Source organism: Lytechinus variegatus, chromosome 8 (assembly GCF_018143015.1).
Source record: "Lytechinus variegatus isolate NC3 chromosome 8, Lvar_3.0, whole genome shotgun sequence".
In the NCBI taxonomy this organism is placed as follows: Eukaryota; Metazoa; Echinodermata; class Echinoidea; order Temnopleuroida; family Toxopneustidae; genus Lytechinus; species Lytechinus variegatus.
In genome coordinates, this window is record NC_054747.1 from 2,227,799 (window position 1) to 2,246,056 (window position 18,258).

At 37.1% G+C, this 18,258-nt stretch overlaps 1 protein-coding gene across 1 annotated transcript; it reads left to right on the forward strand.

The window, feature by feature from the left end:
- Positions 1-2,230: 2,230 nt before the first annotated feature.
- Positions 2,231-12,817, forward strand: LOC121420581 (protein sidekick-1-like). Its single transcript, XM_041615245.1, has 6 exons — positions 2,231-2,243; positions 2,990-3,340; positions 5,922-6,260; positions 9,654-9,941; positions 11,674-11,694; positions 12,534-12,817. Exons 1-6 carry the CDS (start codon positions 2,231-2,233, stop codon positions 12,815-12,817), a joined length of 1,296 nt encoding a protein of 431 aa, XP_041471179.1.
- Positions 12,818-18,258: the final 5,441 nt, after the last annotated feature.

The following is an 18,258-nucleotide window of genomic DNA, read 5'->3' on the forward strand; positions in this document are numbered from 1 at the left end:
TTTTGATATACTAGTATTGGAAACATTTAAGCAGTTTGGGGGTATTTTCATTTCAAGCTCCTATTTGCAACTACTAAATTGAAGGCAGTGGCGTACAGATGGGGGGGGGGCTTCCTCCCCCTCCCCCACTTTTTTACGACCAAGAAATCGGGAAAATTGAAGAAAGGGATAGAGAGGAGAGTGAAATGTGATATTCTGAATATTAGTCAAAAATGTATCACGAAATCGGATTTTTTAAAAGGCGAAATTTTGCTTGCTCGCTTCGCTCGCAGGCAAACTTTCATATATTTGATCCGGTAGGCCATATCTGGTCCCCTCAAAGATTTTGGTTCATCAGGCTACAGATTCATCATCATACCAGCCCTGTTCAGCCCACTGCAGGGCGAAGGCCTCCTCAGGTTGGTGCCAAAGGTGCTGATGCAATCCAATTTATGCCAAAGAATTTCGTGAGCTCGTCACTCCATCTCAATTTTTGTCTACCCCGATTTCGTGATCCTAGCCATGGTCTCCATTCTGTGATGCGTTTGGTCCACCTATTATTGCAAGGTGGCCAGCCCATCTCCATTTCATTGATTTAATTGCTTTGATTATGTCTATTACTTTAGTCTGGCTCCTAATCCATTGTATGGTTTTCCTGTCACGTTTCGATATCCCTAGCATTATACGTTCCATATTGTGTTGAGTGGTTTTTAATTTCTGTTCCATTTTCTTTGTTACAGACCAGGTTTCAGAACCATAGGTCATTGCTGGTTTAACACATTGATTAAAGACTTTTCTTTCAAGGCAAATAATTGCTCTTCATAATGTCATTGAAGTTCCCAAAAGCGATCCATCCAGCTCTTGTCCTCCTTTTAAAGGGGAAGTTCACCCTGACAAAAAGTTTATTGTAAAAATAGCAGAAAAAATAATTAAAAATATTTCCGAAGGTTTGAGAAAAATTCATCACATAATCAAAAAGTTATCAGAATTTCAATTATTTGATTTGTGACGTCATATGCGAGCAGCATTCCTACATAGCGAATGGTAAAAAATCAATGAAATGTCATTTTCTCAGAAAATTGAAAATGGTTTTCACTGCACCTTTTGTATATCAATAGACAAATCACTTCACACCCGATCATGAAGAGGAAACAAAATTAAGTCATCAGGAACCATACAAAATTTGAAATTCATGCATTTTATATTAAATAACACATGGGGCAGCTGCTCGTTTATGACGTCACAAATCCATAACTTTGAACTCTAATAACTTTCCTACTCATTAACGGATTTTCCTCAAACCTTTACCAATATTTTTTACTATTTTTTCTGCTATTTTTACAACAAAGTTTTCTTCAGGGTGAACTTCCCCTTTAAAGGGATTAAGGGGTAGCAAACCAACGTAGTCTCGCAATGCCGTAAACTGAACTTTGGTAGACAGCGTTTTGAAGGTCTGATCACTGGTAGAAGTACATGTATAAGTTTGGAAGGGCCTTGAAAAAGAACAGTGGCAAATCGTTGGTTACGTTGGGAACTGGTTAGATTCGAAAGTTGATGCACGGGTGACGTTAAAATGACGTTAAAAACTTGTTTGATTGATAATTGTTGGACAGCTAACTATGATGTCGAGGTGGGAAACTTATTAGGTTGAAACGTTGAGGGGGGGGGGGGTCTGTCGACGACAGAACGCCATAGAGCCTACCATTGGCTCGTTCAATATTACCACACTCCATTCGACCACTTTTAAATGTTGTGCCATTGTCAATTCGCCGTCAAGTTTTCAACTAAACAATTTATGTTAACATCTTAGTCCAAAAATTTTCCATGAATATTTTTTACAACGCTGTGCAATAATTACCTGTTCAATCTCACAATTTTCCAAATTAATCACGTCCTTCTATTCCTGTTTCATAGAACCCCTCCAATTTACCAGTTTCAAACGTTACCCCCAACGATGACAAAGCGTTGTTTCAAACTTACGATAATTTTCGAGTTTTCAACTCATTTTTTTTTAATAGTACGGTGGAACATTTTAAATTGATCAACCGTAACATGGGATATATATATGATACAATGACAAGGATGTAAAATTGCAGATGATAGGAGAAATGGGTTCTTTTTCCAGTGGTCCAGTGGTAGACCATTGGACTCATAATCAGAAGGTTGTGAGTTCGAATCCCCACTCTGCCATTGTCTCCACTTTTATAAAAAGGCCCAAGAGTAATATACGTAGTCTATAACGACAGCCACTATGACTACTCGACGTAAAATGTTTTCTCGGTAATTGTTTATATATCACCTTGGCGTTTACCAGCAAAACGCTGCCCTGCCGAGTTCCTACGGGAGTTGCCATAAACAGAAACAGAAATAGGGGATAGACTTTGTTAAAGTCATTTAGGCCTACTTTATTATAATTATCAATATGTCAGTGTTTGACTTTTTGTAAATATGATCATTTTCTAGGTTATGTTTTGTATGTTCAATACCATTTAAAAATGTTAATTCCCATTTATTTATTTATCTATTTATTTATTCATTCATTTATTTGTTCATTTTGACAATAAATACTGCCTTGCGAACCTTATGAAACGTATTAGTTTGAGATGTTGGCCGAAATTTGGAACACCGTTGGCAAGGCATTTGCGCAACGCTTGAAAGATGTTCCTTGACAATGATGAAGAAATAAGTCCCAATGTATTACGTGGCATGCATCTCTATCGGTGCTTCATCATTGCATCAAGGCCTCAATTGATGGTTTCAACCATCGTTGGGGGCATTTGTTGTTGGACAATGTTGCACCATCACAAGGTGAATGGACTGTATCGTGATCTATTGATGTTGTAACGTTACCTGTTACATTGTACGTTGGTTCCCAATTTCCTCATAATTATGACTATGAAGGTATGACTAGTATCTAATGGCCGATAAAGTTCTAGCTCCTAAACAAATGAACTCCTCCATTATATGCCCATTTCAGTGATACTTTTTTTTTCCTTGTTCCTTTTTTCAGCCCGTGGTTCAGATATTCCTGATGAAATTGTCCCGGTGAATGACGGTGAAACAGCCACGCTGCGGTGCAATATCAGTACCAACCCAAAGCAGTTCGACAGGCTATCATGGACGAAAGATGATCTTACAGAGAAGATTGCCCTTATCAAGGAATGTAAAGGTATTCAAATATCGAACTCCTTGTGCAACATCTCCGTTTCTACACCGGGAAAGTACTCCGTGGCAGGCGATCTGGCGTCTGATATCATTTTAAGAGTCAGAGATGTGACGATAGATGATGACGGGATTTACACGTGTAAAGCAATCACCTTGGGAGGGAGTCCGTCCAAGTGCATTAGGCTTGCAGTGTTGAGTAAGTTTATAAATACTAGCCTGTTCCATTTATTTGTTCTGACATGTGACCATGGGTGTCGATCACGGGGGGATGGGGGGATATATCCCCCCCAATATTTCAAGTGGGGGATGGCCTGTATTATCATCCCCCCCAATAATTTAGGATAGAAAAATTATAATAATGATGATGAAAAAATGAAAAGTTTGATCATAATGATTATAGTGATGATTATAGTATGCCATCAATCAGTTTGTTTCCCTCGCAATTTGTGTATATTGTTATTACATAAAAACATTCTTTTTCAGGACTATTAAACAGATGGGTGGAGGTTCAAGATGAAAAAGAATGAAATGTTTATGTATATGATATTTTTAAAACATGACATAAAAGGACCCCAATGAAAAACAACTTTTGTTGATAGGGTGTTCCATCCCTCCAGTGGTGAATAAATTAATTTTAATAAATCAATTAATTCGAAAGGGTGGAAAAATAAACGGGAGTAAAAGGGTGGCAAGATAAATTAGTCTAAGGAATGACCATATAGCTATTACTGTGATAGCTCTATGGAATGACGGTAAGCCCGATGGCGCACGAGAAGCCACACAGTTTGTAATTTGTGCTAGTCTTAATTGGTCCGAATCTGCATGTTATCATCATGCATTAAGAAAAAAATATAACCAGTCGGGTTAGATTTAAGAGAGAAGTTGTATACACAGAGGCGTTGATCCAGGGGGGGGGGCAGGGGGGCGATCGCCCCACCAATGAAAATATTTGGGGGGAACATATCGTTTTGCCCCCCTCCCAATAATTAAGCATGTGCAACTAAAAAATAAAGTAAGATTGTAATTCTACACTGAAACAAGCGAGATTGAGATACCAACTCGATTTTGATTTAAAATCGTGCTCTAAATGTCTGCTTTTCAAATTGGAATATGAAAATTTTCAGCTCGCGCTTCGCTCTCGCATCATTTCTCTACCAAAACCCAATACTTTTCATGATTAAATAGGTGAATAGAATGTCCCGTTTTCAGTTCTATACCTCAAAAGAACTCCCGCTTAGATTTTCAATCTTTTGTTGGATACATATCTTGTTCTTTATTAAAAGCGTCCATTAAACTGTCTTTTTTTTCCAGATCGAAATATCAAAATGTTCAGCTGGCGCTTTGTGCTCGCATCTATTGTTCTTCTAGATACACATCTTAATCACTGGTAACAAAAATGCTTAGAATATCAAGCTTTCACGTCATATAAAGAAATTTCAGCTCGCTCTCTAGTGAGATACATGTATCTATGCTCCTCATGAGTTACTACAAACAAAACTATAAACACGTACATTTTTCCTGTTTTCATGTCATACTAAAAAAATTTCAGCTCGCGCTTCGCTCTCGCATCATTTCTCTACCAAAACCCCATACTTTTCATGATTAAATAGGTGAATAGAATGTCCCGTTTTCAGTTCTATACCTCAAAAGAACTCCCGCTTAGATTTTCAATCTTTTGTTGGATACATATCTTGTTCTTTATTAAAAGCGTCCATTAAACTGTCTTTTTTTTCCAGATCGAAATATCAAAATGTTCAGCTGGCGCTTTGTGCTCGCATCTATTGTTCTTCTAGATACACATCTTAATCACTGGTAACAAAAATGCTTAGAATATCAAGCTTTCACGTCATATAAAGAAATTTCAGCTCGCTCTCTAGTGAGATACATGTATCTATGCTCCTCATGAGTTACTACAAACAAAACTATAAACACGTACATTTTTCCTGTTTTAATGTCATACTAAAAAGTTTCAGCTCGCGCTTCGCGCTCGCATTGTTGGTGAGAGTGAGATATGTGTCTCTTTTTCATGAGTCATATATATATATATATATATAAAATATAGTCCTATGTGTGTGGGGGGTGTGTGGGTGAGTTTGTTCGTTTTGTATGATCGAGCGCCTTTGGAACGTTGATTCATGATTTTGCCCCCCATCTGAAAAATGGATCGACACCCCTGTGTATTATGCTCAATAAACAGATCACTTGTACATGGTCAAGACAATTTTTGTCATTTTTTCTTTCGTATGAGTTTAGAATAGGCTTACTTGTAACATGATTGAACTTGTGATTTTAATGGGGGTAATGTTGAAAGATCCCCATCCACAAGAACTTTTGTGTCGATCATCCCCCCCCCCCCCAACCAAGAATACCGATCGACATCCATGCATGTGACTGTTTCTCACTGTAAGCCTATATAGCTTACTAACGGATGGATACGGCGTAAGCGTGACCAGACCTCACTATGTCGGGCGACTATGAGTGTTTCATCAACATTTATTCTTTTTTATTGGTATTATTTTCCCCAACATGTTCACTGTCAAATAAAACATTAATTGTCAGGGGAAAATTCCAAAAAGTCTTATCATGAAAAGGTCCCTGACTAACCTCCCACTCCTGAGTCTATTATGAGGTGTTATTCCCCCCCCCCCCAACTGCATGGGACATTTGCTTCAAATATAGACTAAAAAAAAATTTTAGGCCTGTATAAAATGATGCTGATATGACTATAAAACAGAGATGACGGGTGGTCATTTTGAAATGTCTTTTTTTTATTACAGGACCGCCAACTGATATAACTCTTCTAGATATCAACAAGCAACTTGCACTGACTGAAAGGGATGTGATGAACGTTGTACGTGATCGCACTAACAGAATCAATTGCACGGTTCCCTCATCCAACCCCGAGGCGAATATCAAGTGGACTTATGGTGACGTCCATGTCACCGTACACGAACAGACCAATCGGAGCGTAGGATCAGACGTCCCGTTTGTGACGTCAACCAGAGCTCTCGATATTTTCCCGACTGCAGACGATACTGGTGGTGAAATCTCCTGCGTTGTAAAGCATTATGGACTATCGACAGCGCTTCAGAAGAATGTCATTCTAAATGTTGGAAGTAAGTAATTGTTGTTGTTTTTTGTCCCTTTAGTAGTGACAAATAATTCTGATACAATATATGCATTTTCATGCGGAATCGATGTGCGCTGGACCAATGGCGAACTCACTTTAAATTTAATTTCCCCACCTAGAGTAGCATTATGCTACCCTTCCAAATCAGTGTATTTTTGTGCATTTAAAAAAAAATGCTTTCATTTTTTTTTCCGAAACAAAGTGTCAGAATTGTTTGTCAAAATAAATTAATAAAATCTCTGATTCTCCTCTGTCTGTGTTTTTCATATTTTTCCTCAAATCCTTGGATAACGAAAGGTTTACTGAAATCCATACAGACACGTAATCGCCTACATGTAAATAAATATCACTTACGCAATCCAACTGATGATTCTTTAAAAAAATGTAAAATATATCGTAATAAACTAACAAAATTAATTCGATTATCCCGAAAATTGCATTTTGCTAATAAAATAAATGATGCCAATGGAAATACAAATACAACTTGGAAAATTATCAAAGAAGTGTTGGGTACAAAAACACACCCCACCTAATGATAAAATCACTCTTAATGGATCTGAAATACTTGATCCAACTAATTATGCAAACTCATTTAATTCTTTCTTTACCAATATTGGGCCCGAGCTTGCAAACAAAATTAATAGTCCCAACGCACATTTTAAAGATTACCTCTCAGATCCAAATCAAGAATCTCTCTTTTTAACCCCAACAAACCCTCCGAAATAATCAATACTGTTCGTTCCCCTCATAATTCTAGATCTTCTGGTTGTGATGGCATTAACATGTCTCTTCTTAAGCAAATAATTCACCCTCTTGCCAGCCCTCTCACTCACATATTTAATAATTCCCTATCTCAAGGTGTTTTTCCAGATTTATCAAAAGTAGCAAAAGTTAATCCAATCTTTAAAAAAGACAACCCTCACGAAATAAGTAATTACCGTCCCATTTCCTTACTTCCAACAATATCAAAAATTCTAGAAAAAATAGTTTACACAAGACTTTATAAATTCATTAACAAATATAATATTCTGAATTGTAATCAATATGGTTTTAGAAAAAAATTCTCAACAGATTTAGCATTACTTCAAATTTACGACAAAATAACAAATGCCATAGCAAACAAAGAACATGTAATTGGCATTTTTTGCGATCTTAGTAAAGCATTTGACACCCTTAACCATGATATTTTACTCTTCAAACTCAACCAATATGGAATACGAGGTCAATGTCTCTCATTTTTTAAAGACTACTTAAATAATCGAAGGCAATATGTCAATTTTAACAGTTTCGACTCTGATTCTCTTTTAGTTCGATGTGGTGTCCCTCAAGGTTCCATTTTAGGCCCACTTTTATTTTTACTCTATATTAACGACATCATTAGAACCTCCTCTATTTTATCCTTCGTTTTATTTGCCGACGACACCAACATATTTTATTCTCATAGAGACCTTAATTCATTAAACAATATCGTAAATTGTGAAATTAATAAAGTATCAAACTGGTTCAAAGCCAATAAACTCTCTCTTAATACAAAAAAGACACATTTTATGTACTTCAGACACCATTCCCATAACATTAACACACCGATTTACATTAATATTGACGGCACCCCTCTAGAACAGAAAAAACAATCTAAATTTTTAGGTGTAATTATAGATGAATCTTTGACTTGGAATCAACACATACACCACGTTACGATGTCCGTTTCCAAAAGTATTGGGATAATTTCCAAGTTAAAATTCACTCTTCCTGACAGTACTTTATTCTTGTTATACAATTCGTTAGTCCTCCCTTATATAACATATTGTAATGTCGTCTGGGCAAATTGTGGTTCTTTTAAACTCAATTCTATCTTTAAATTACAAAAAAGAGCAATCCGTATATGCACAGGGTCACATTACTTGGCTCATTCTGACCCATTGTTTCATAAACTCAAAACTTTAAAAATATTTGATATCAATACAATTCAAGTAGCCATCTTTATGTTCAAATACTTTAATAATCAACTTCCTCCGTCCTTTAATAATATGTTTAGGTTTAACAGGTCTGTTCATTCCTACCCAACCCGCTCATCAGGAAACCTTCATCTCACCAACCCTAAGTTATTAATAACTCATAAATCAATTCGACATTATGGTCCTGATATTTGGAACAACTTTCCAGACAATATTAAGTCATGTTCAACAATATACTCATTTAAAGCCACTATTAAAAGAAAAACCATTGAATCATATGCATCCCCCTCTTCAAGTTAATTATTCAACTACCCTTTACTGCACCCGCACCTGCACGTGCATTGCACCCACTTGATCAATGAAGAAAGAAATTTATGTACCATTTTACGAGGCCGCCATCATTTTTAAGCTTAATCGCTCACGATGGCGGTCTCCTGCATTCATTTAAACTGTTATTTTCTTTTTATTGAATATTGCTTCTTGTTAATATTTATTTTTCATTGCTTTACTATGACTATTGCTTTATTACTTTGTGAAACTGAAATGTATCACCTTATTGTTATGTTGCATATATTATCTTGAATGCAGAAATAAATAAAATCAAATCAAGAAAAATCAAAAGATGCAAAATGTCGAGGTAAAACGAAAAACATGTTTCAAATTAAATTTTCAAACAACCGGACAGTGTCTCGCTGGTTGCCCGTATGTTCAGTATGTACTTTACATAACTATATATATATAAATTTTTAATTATATTCTTGAGAGTGAAAGTGAGCATTATTACAAGACTAGTACATAATTCGATAAAACAGATATGGCCTAATAATATTGATTGTAACAACATTCAACATCAAACATTCCTTGAGAAGTTATGGTATACAAAACGCAGAATACCCCCACACTCCTGCGCCACGGGGCTATCTCAAAAGCCGTTTGTGGATAAATAAAAAAAGTGAAGATATGTTATTTGCATGCTATTCTTTCATTGGAAGAGGCAAGTCAAGTCAACTGATCCGTGCACTGGAGGTCAGACAACATTCTGTGTTACGGCTATTTTGTCGTGAGAGCGCCACCTCACCACTTCTCGTATATATTCAGGTATTCTGGATTTCCCCCGTGTTCGGGATTTCCCCACCATGCCCACTTTCCCCTTCAGAATTAACATGCTCACCCCACAGTAGATGTCTTTTAGTTATGACACCAAAGCATTTGATACTTTCACATTAGTTAATCTTAACCAACGTTCAGATGATGTAAATGCGTATGTTGTCAAAATAGTAATTTGACGATTTTTTTTAGCGGTTTGATGAGATTAATAACGATTGGATAAGCTCTTGTCGAAAAAATACCTACTGTTGAAAAAAATAACTACTTATATGCCCACAGTACTACTGCAACAACTAATCTTATTTTACTTATGACAGGTTTACCAAACAGCCCCAAAGATGTCAAGGTTGTTGGTGCGTCTGTCACGCCGACTTCCTTCACTCTCGCATGGCTTCGAGGTTCCTTTGACGGCGAGCAAGAAACTTACACCGTCGTTTACTGCTCAACCCACGAGCTCGAACAATGTTTGGATATTTCCGGAATCGTCGCTACTCGTGTCAAGATCGACAATCTTCGGCCGTTCACTTCGTACCGTATTGAAGTTAGCAGCGAGAGCATATTCGGCTCCAGTGAAGATAATGCCATCGTCATACAGTTGACCAAACGTAAGACTTTATCTTCACCTCGAGGGTTGGGGGGGGGGGGAGCTATTCAACTATATTGCTCCATACTCTCGTGATCTTAAAACAACCCTAAACCGTTAATTTGGACTGGCCCTCATTGTATAACCCTTCTCAATGGGCGTTTTTCAACAATTGTTTTCGTCTTGCTGAGTTGTGATCATGTAACCATTAAATAAATAAAAATGAGATAAAAAGTTAGTGAGCCCCACCAGAAAATACACTTACTAGCTTATGCAGAGTGTAAAACGTAAACAGCAACGCTACAGTGTCCGGCAAGCCCAGAGAAACAAACAATACAGTGCGTATCAAAAAAACGTTTACACTTAGAAAAAATCCTGTAAAATTATACATTGGTAATATCCTGGTGATTTTTCCACATTTAAACATTGGTTAAGATCCATTTTAAGCAAATGACGATGTAACTGTCGAAAATATTTCCGCTTGAGTGAGCACCACTTACTTTTGAAAAGTTAGTGAAAAATGATTTGTGCAGAGCTTTGAAAAAAATATGCGAATAAAGGTAAACCTTAATCATGAAGAAGACTTGGAATTTAGCTAGTAAAACTGATTTGAAGATATCTTTTACCTTTTTAATCTGTTTCTTTGCTAAAAGCACCTCTTAGAGTGTACTGCGCCCCACCCCACTCCCCCACACACCAAGGCCATTGTGACGATATTTGTTTTACACTGAGCTGTGATTTACATGAAATGGCTTGGGCTTGATATTCATTTTGCTAATCATTGTCAAGCTTGGGAAAAGTGTGGAGAAGCAAGTATTAAATGAAAAATGAAATGTAAACCCACTTCAAATGATAAAACTTAGTGCAAAAATGCTGGAGATGTCTGATATAAAATTTTGTTCAGATTCAGTTATGTTCTCAGATCCAGCTGGCACAAAAAAGGGTAAAAGTTGTGCTTACTAAGTGTTGAGGGGTTAGTTTGATTTCGCCCTTTCCCCTTGACACAGCATAAAAACGAGTACTTCTGCGAGCTTTATAGTGCTCACTAAAGTGTAACATTCTGTCAAAACTTTTACTTTCATTGGATAGATGAGACTCAAACCCAAGAATATATGTGAAAATAATACCAACATGTTGAGTATTATTTAATTCCCAGGGCTTTTTCAAAGTGTAAACTTTTTTTTGATACGCACTGTATTGAATGAAATATTCTATAATCTGAGGCTGATTTCATAATTAAGCTGGTAAAAGATGGCAAAAACTTGTTTGTGGGGTACACTAACTTTTTAGCACCAAGATCAAAAAATATTTCCGTACAATTCATACCAATTTTGCGGACAAGATACCATAGGCGATTTGCCAAACTGAGGAATCGAAGGCCAACTTTTTTTATTGTGCTTTCACTTCCAGATACATAAGCCTACCTATGTTTAAATGTGGTAGATATTTTATTAGTTTAACTATTAACGTTAACATTCTTAGAATATAATTCTCAATAATAAAAAAAATTGTTGAATTGTTTTAAACAACTACTGTTAGCATTGGATAAGATTTTAAACAGCGTTTTTACTGTGTCAGTGCTCTCTCAGTTTCTCTTTCTTTTTCTCGTTCTATCTATCTCCAGATATGAAATATAAAAAATCAAAATATCATAAACCATAGTGGACTTTGTTCTTTAAGATTTGTATTCTTATGAAAACCTACAGATACTACTATTTATCTCTATTATCTTCAACCTTTTATATTCCTTATAGCCTTATCTCCAACCGAACTAGGTAAGTATCCAACAAAGAATGCCAAAACATCCAAACATTCCTCAAATGAATAGAAGACTACAACGAAGAAAACATTTGTTATTGTTAAAGAAGGGAAGCCGTCCACGTTAGATGAACGCCCAATATCGTATATAATATTAATCCCTACAATTTTGACCACTACACAAAATAAATTAAATACCGATTCTTACAAATGTGATATGGTATTGTGCAGAGCTATTTTATTATCATTTTGTAGGTCACAGGACGTCCCAATGGCAATTCCATTTCGGAGTGATAACTTAACTTGAATATACATCTCTTTTGTAATACCCTCTCCTCCCCTTTCCCTTGATTAGTTTTATTTTTCATTCACCTATAATCATGGAGGGATCGGAAACGCCCCTGCATCACTGCCCCTGACATTATTTTAGATTTTTATGTGTGTGTATGTGCATGAGTTCTTGATCATCCTTACCATCTTTCTATGCCTTCTTTCATTCCGCTAGCTTACAATTTTCTCTCATATTTTTCTTCATCATTTTCATCTTCATAGTCAACATCTTCTTCCTTCTCCTACCATTCTCTTAATCAAATTTAATTATTTTACATATTTTTTTTTCCTTTCTAACTCCTTCTTTTTATTTATCCGTGACACACTTCAAAAACCCTTAAGACCTGCTTTAGAAGCCGCCTGCAAGGGAAAATCAATCCAAGATTAAAAAGTAATAAGATTTTTTTTTGTGACGTGACATGAAAACAGATACCCCCTGTGTCGTGAAGTAAAAAAAAAATATAATATAATTTTCGTCATAAAAAATAAATTTCATGAATATTGATTGTGGCCACCATCGTACCAGGTATCAAGGCTATCTACAATCCAAGCGACATGAGTGTTGACGTGACTCGGCCACACCGTGAACTCGACCCACTTCCCATAGGTATCTGTTTTCAACTCGTCCAAACACCGTCTTCAAACTCTGCCGACCCTACTCTGGAAGAAAGCGAATGTGTGGGCGTTGATGAGAGCGTACCAATTCCACCTGGGTGGACTCTGAACAAATTGGCCATTGTCACTTTTGGCAACACTGCGCTGAGTGCCCCATCGGAGATACTTGGTATCTCAAAAGGCAAGGATCTTTAAAGGCCTGGTCACACCGCCCGGGTGTTGTTTGGAGCGGTCGTGGAGCGGTAGGGAGAGAGGGTCGAATTTCGACAACGCTCGTCACCACTTAACAATTTGGGAGCGGAAAATGGAAAACATGGGCGTTGCCTTAGCGGTGCACCACTGGAGCCAGCGTTGGTTTAATGATGGCGAGCGTTGGTTTAGCGGTGACTCGAGCGTTGATAGAGTGGAGTTCTGCACATGCGGGTGTCGGTTTGATGGGGTTTAACACTATGATCATGATGACAAAGAGAGTATACTATTTATGCAGCTACTCATTGTACTCGCCACAATTACTGTGATAGAAAAAAGTACATCTACCAAGACTACCGGCGTTCAAGATTTCTGCGTTGGCTTATCGGACCCAAGCGTTCACGAACTTTCGTCTATCGGTGCCAAAATTTGACTAGGCGTTGTAAGAGCGGTAGTCAACTTTGCTGGGGCGGAAAATTGCCCGCTCCTCACCGCTCGCAATATTTTGAGCAGCTCAAAACGTTCGGAGCGGTAGGAGAGACCATCGGCGTTGCCTTAACGGAGGCCAGCTTTGGTTAAACGGTGGTGAACGGTAGCGAGCGGTGATGATTTTTTTTCTCTCCGCTCCACGACCTCTCCAACAACACTCGGGCGGTGTGACCAGGCCTTAAATTACAGATTATGTTATTGTTAAATCAATATAAATTTAGAAATGGAATCTTAATGAAAATGGTGACAATTGTAGGTGTAATGCTAAAACGATTAGGAAAATGCCATCATAGATAAAGCTTCTTCTATCCGGTATCGCCGGAAGTAACGAAAATATTTCATTATGTTGACATAAATGGATTGTTTGTTCTGTCAATTAATCGTTACAATTTTTTTTGTCTCGACTAAATAGCAGAGCGATACTATAGGCGCCGCTTTTCGGATGACGGCATCGCCAGCATTTAAATCTTGAAAGGATGGTCCGGGCTGAAAGTATGTATTGCTTAATAAATACAGTAGAATTCACTAAGCAAAATGCACAAAAAAAATCAAAATAGGATAAAAAAATAAGAAATTAAGTTATTAAATGTTAGACTTTAGCAATATTTTGTGAAAATAGTCGTCATGAATATTCATTAGATGGGCTGATGATGTCACATCTCCACTTGTTCTTTTGCATTTTATTATATGAAATTAGATTCATTCAATTTTTTCCTCAAAGCAATAGGAAAATTGGATTGACAACTGATTTAGTGCATTGCTGCAACTTATTCATTATAAGAGAGACATATTATCCACACAAGTATGAAATAATGAGAAAAAATATGATTCTATGTAATAACATAAGAAAACGAAAAGTGGAGATGGGACACCATTAGCCCATCTAATGAATATTCATGACGACCGTTTTCACAAAATATTGCTAAATAACTTTATTATCCGATTTTGATGATTTTTTTTGGAACTTTGCTCGGTGAATTCTACTCTATGTATTAAGGTATAAATATTATAAGCCCGGACCATCCCTTTAATCAAGGTTAGGTTTTTGTAATATTTAAATCCCCCACACACATGATTGAATGTAGGCGGACTAAGGGTGACGAATGGGAAAAATGCACGAAAAATCAACGAATTTCCGTCAAATCATGCGCTCAGTAACTATTGTCAAATTGTATCAACGAACGGTAAGCGAGGGGTTAATTTATCATGTGAAGGATCTCATATGAAGGATTTTTCGGTTCACCTCTTTGGGTAAACTGCAGCCGAAGGCGAGCAAAGGGTTGATATAACCCAATAAGACGAACGAACAGTGAGCAGTTGTCTGATATGGCGTGCGATTAGAAGCGAAGACGAGAGAATAGAGCGTTCTTGTACGTTTGCGTCATCGTGTTGCTTCGTTACAGGTCAAGTCCACCTCAGAAAAAAGTTGATTTGAATCAATAAAGAAAAATCAGACAAGCACAATGCTGAAGATTTCATCAAAATCGAATGTAAAATAAGAAAGTTATGACATTTCAAAGTTTCGCTTATTTTTAACAAAATAGTTATATGAACGAGCCAGTTACATCCAAATGAGAGAGTTGATGATGTCACTCACTATTTCTTTTGTTTTTTATTGTTTGAATTATACAATATTTCAATTTTTACGAATTTGACGATTGGGACCTCCTTGCCTGAAGCACAAAATGTTAAAATAATGGAATTCCACGTGTTCAGGGAGGAATAAAACTTCATTTCACATGACAATGACGAGAAAATTAAAATATTTCATATTTCAAACAATGAAAAACAAAAGAAATAGTGAGTGAATGACATCATCGACTCTCTCATTTGGATGTAGCTGGCTCGTTCATATAACTGTTTTTGTGAAATTAAGAGAAACTTTAAAATGCCATAAGTTTCTTATTTTATATCCGATTTTGATGAAATTTTCAGTGTTATGCTTGTTAAATTTTTCTCTTTTTATTCAAATCAAGTTTTTGTTGGGGTGGACTTGTCCTTTAAGGGTTCTTTTGAGATCGGTCCACTTTGGCAAAAGCGCGATACGCATGATAAGGGACTATGCGCGACAATAAAACACGAACGATAAACAAACGATTACCGCAGACTAAATAAGAGATGCGAATTCAAACAGATGACCAACGATTTTTCAATTCGTCGGAAAATTTTAAACATGTTCAAAGTTTCCGCGCGAATTTGAATAATCGCAGCAGTTATTTCAGAAGGTGTACGAACCCGAGCACGAAGGGTAAATACGATCTACTATCAGTTCCCATTGAAAACGAAAAAAAAATGCTTTTCGCCAGTCGTCGCAATGCATATTTCAGGCAATTCGGTTAGGTGTGAGGGGGCCTCTACGATATGTCAAACAGATGACCAACCGTTTCTTTATTCGTCGATGAATTTTAAACATGTTCAAAATTTCCGCGCGAATTTAAATAGTAATGATTTACTATCAGGAACCTTTGACAGCAATTTGTTATCTTTTAAAATGCCTTTCGCCAGCCAACGCAAGGCATATTTCAGGCAATTCGGTTATGTTTGAGGGGGCCTTTGGGTGTGAGTGGGGCCTTTAAGAAAGAATATATATCTAGTTCATAAAAAAAACTTAGACATAGGCCCCTAAGGTCAATCAGGTATTATAAATATTCTACCTGAGTTTCAGGTCACATGATCAAGGTTATAGGTCATTAAGGGTCAATGAACTTAAGCCATGTTAGATGAATCAACATCGAATAGAGACCAGCCGAATAATATGATTTACATTTAAACCTTGTGGATTTAAAATTCAATCCTTCAGATAAAAAAATGAATCCCATACGCGGCTGGTCACTATGAATCACAATTGATCTGGATTTATTTCAAATCCTTAAAAGTTAGTGTACAAAATAATGTCACTGGTGATATTCTGGTATGTCTTTACTTATTCTTGTCTTTTCATCTGTTCGATCCTACCCATGTCATGTTTCAATGCCATGAATGCCAAGAATCACTCTGAGATTTTTTTTTTCTTTCCTTGTTACAGCGAGGACCGGTCTCATCGTTGGTCTCACCTTAGGGATATTGCTTTCCATAGCTGCTATTTTCATTCTTTATAAAATGAAGAAACGTAAGCAAAATATTGTATTCTACCGTATTAAATTGGAGAGGCACATACAATTTTCAACCTTTTTATCGTCATATTCATTAGCACTCGCAAAATAATAGAATGAATGGATGATTTAACAAATAAAAACAAAATCGCCCTGTAGCACTCGACCGCCGAGTAGGTGTGTGGATACATGTGTGCGCGAGGTTGTGTAAAGGTGTGTGGTTGGATGCGTGCGTGCGTGTGTAATGGTGCGTAAGGTGAAAAGTCCGGGGTTTGATTTCCGACATGGCCCTTTAGCAAGGCAATTTATCTACGTTTCTCTTCAATCTGGGGACCGTGACGGTCTTACAAAGAGTTATGATTGATCCGATCAATCGCAACTATGGAAAGCCAGCAAAGTCAACATATCAAAATGCATGTTCGCTCAAAATGTCTCTACATACTATGTATATCCATAAATTCATTGATTACTTGACAATATGGTGTGTTCTCCTTTTTGTACAGAGGACATGTTGCGAATTTCCTGTAGAAAAATTATGACACTGATGGATTTCCATAGAGTTACGATTGAATGGATCAATCGTAACTCTTTGTAAGACGGGGCCATGGCATCAAATATAAAATGAAAATGATATACAACTTAACATTATTAAAACCAACGTGTACATGTGTTTTAACAAAATGTGTGGCGGTGTTCGCGTGTATGGTGGATGAAATATATGGTGACACGTGGCATTGACATTGTAAATACACTTGCCCCTATTTTCTTTTTTAATGTTATTTTAAGACAGGACGCAGTGGTATGCAAAAGGCCCGAGTAATGAGACAGCTACCGGCACAACCCAAACCGGCCAAGGATGAAGGAGAGGTATACCAAAGAAATTGATTTCTGTTAATATTTTGAGACGTAACGTGCGAAGGGTACGTGTCTGTTATTAGGACGTGTATATACATTCGCATCACTGCGTTTCAATGGAACATAAAACACATATACACATGCTCGCTATCTCCTTTTCTCCTATACAACAAAATTTATACTAAATAAAGCGTGTTTTTGTATTTATAGTAATAGCTTGTTGGATGTTAGTTCTATAAATGTTAAATATGCTTTCTTCATGAGATACGTCTTTGAATTTTATCTAAACGGTGTAATATTTGGGATACAACCAAGGGAAGCTGGAAGAGTATTCCCAAGACGTTGGGCAGAGCTTTAAAAGGACCTACCACCAAAAGGTTTAGTGTTTGCCTTTTTGACCGTTGATAAATTTTGATTTGCAGAACGGAGGGACCTACTGGTCGTTGTATTGTGCATACCTTTTAATGTGTATCCAACGAATTGTAATTAAGTAATACGGTGGTGTGGTCTCCTTTTTTTCCTCAGACAAACCCTTCACCGGAGTACAACTATGTGGATGATCGTCTCCAGGACGCCTACACAACGAACGACCTGTACAGTACAACAAAGCATTCTTACCAAGAGGGCGCCCTGCAGGCTGCGCCAGATACAGTCGAAGACAGCAGTGGCTACAGCATGAAGATCGCTAAAACAAAGGCGGGGATTACGATGTATAAATGCCTTTAGGATGGCTAACCACAGGGATAACGGGAGGGTTTTCCTACAGAAATTTGTGGCGTGAAGACAAATGTGACGTCATTTTTGTTTCCAATAATTTATAAGGATCGTAAAGCTATCATTAGGTATTACTACCCAATTCTTTATTTTATGTTCTTCTTTCTCCTTCCACCCAATGTCCCCATTTCTTTGACTTCTCACCGTTTTGTCACTATTTGAAAGGCAATTAGGCGGCCTCCCTGCCATCCACCCATGGAGCTGCCCCTGTTTCAATGCAGCAAGGCACGGATGAAG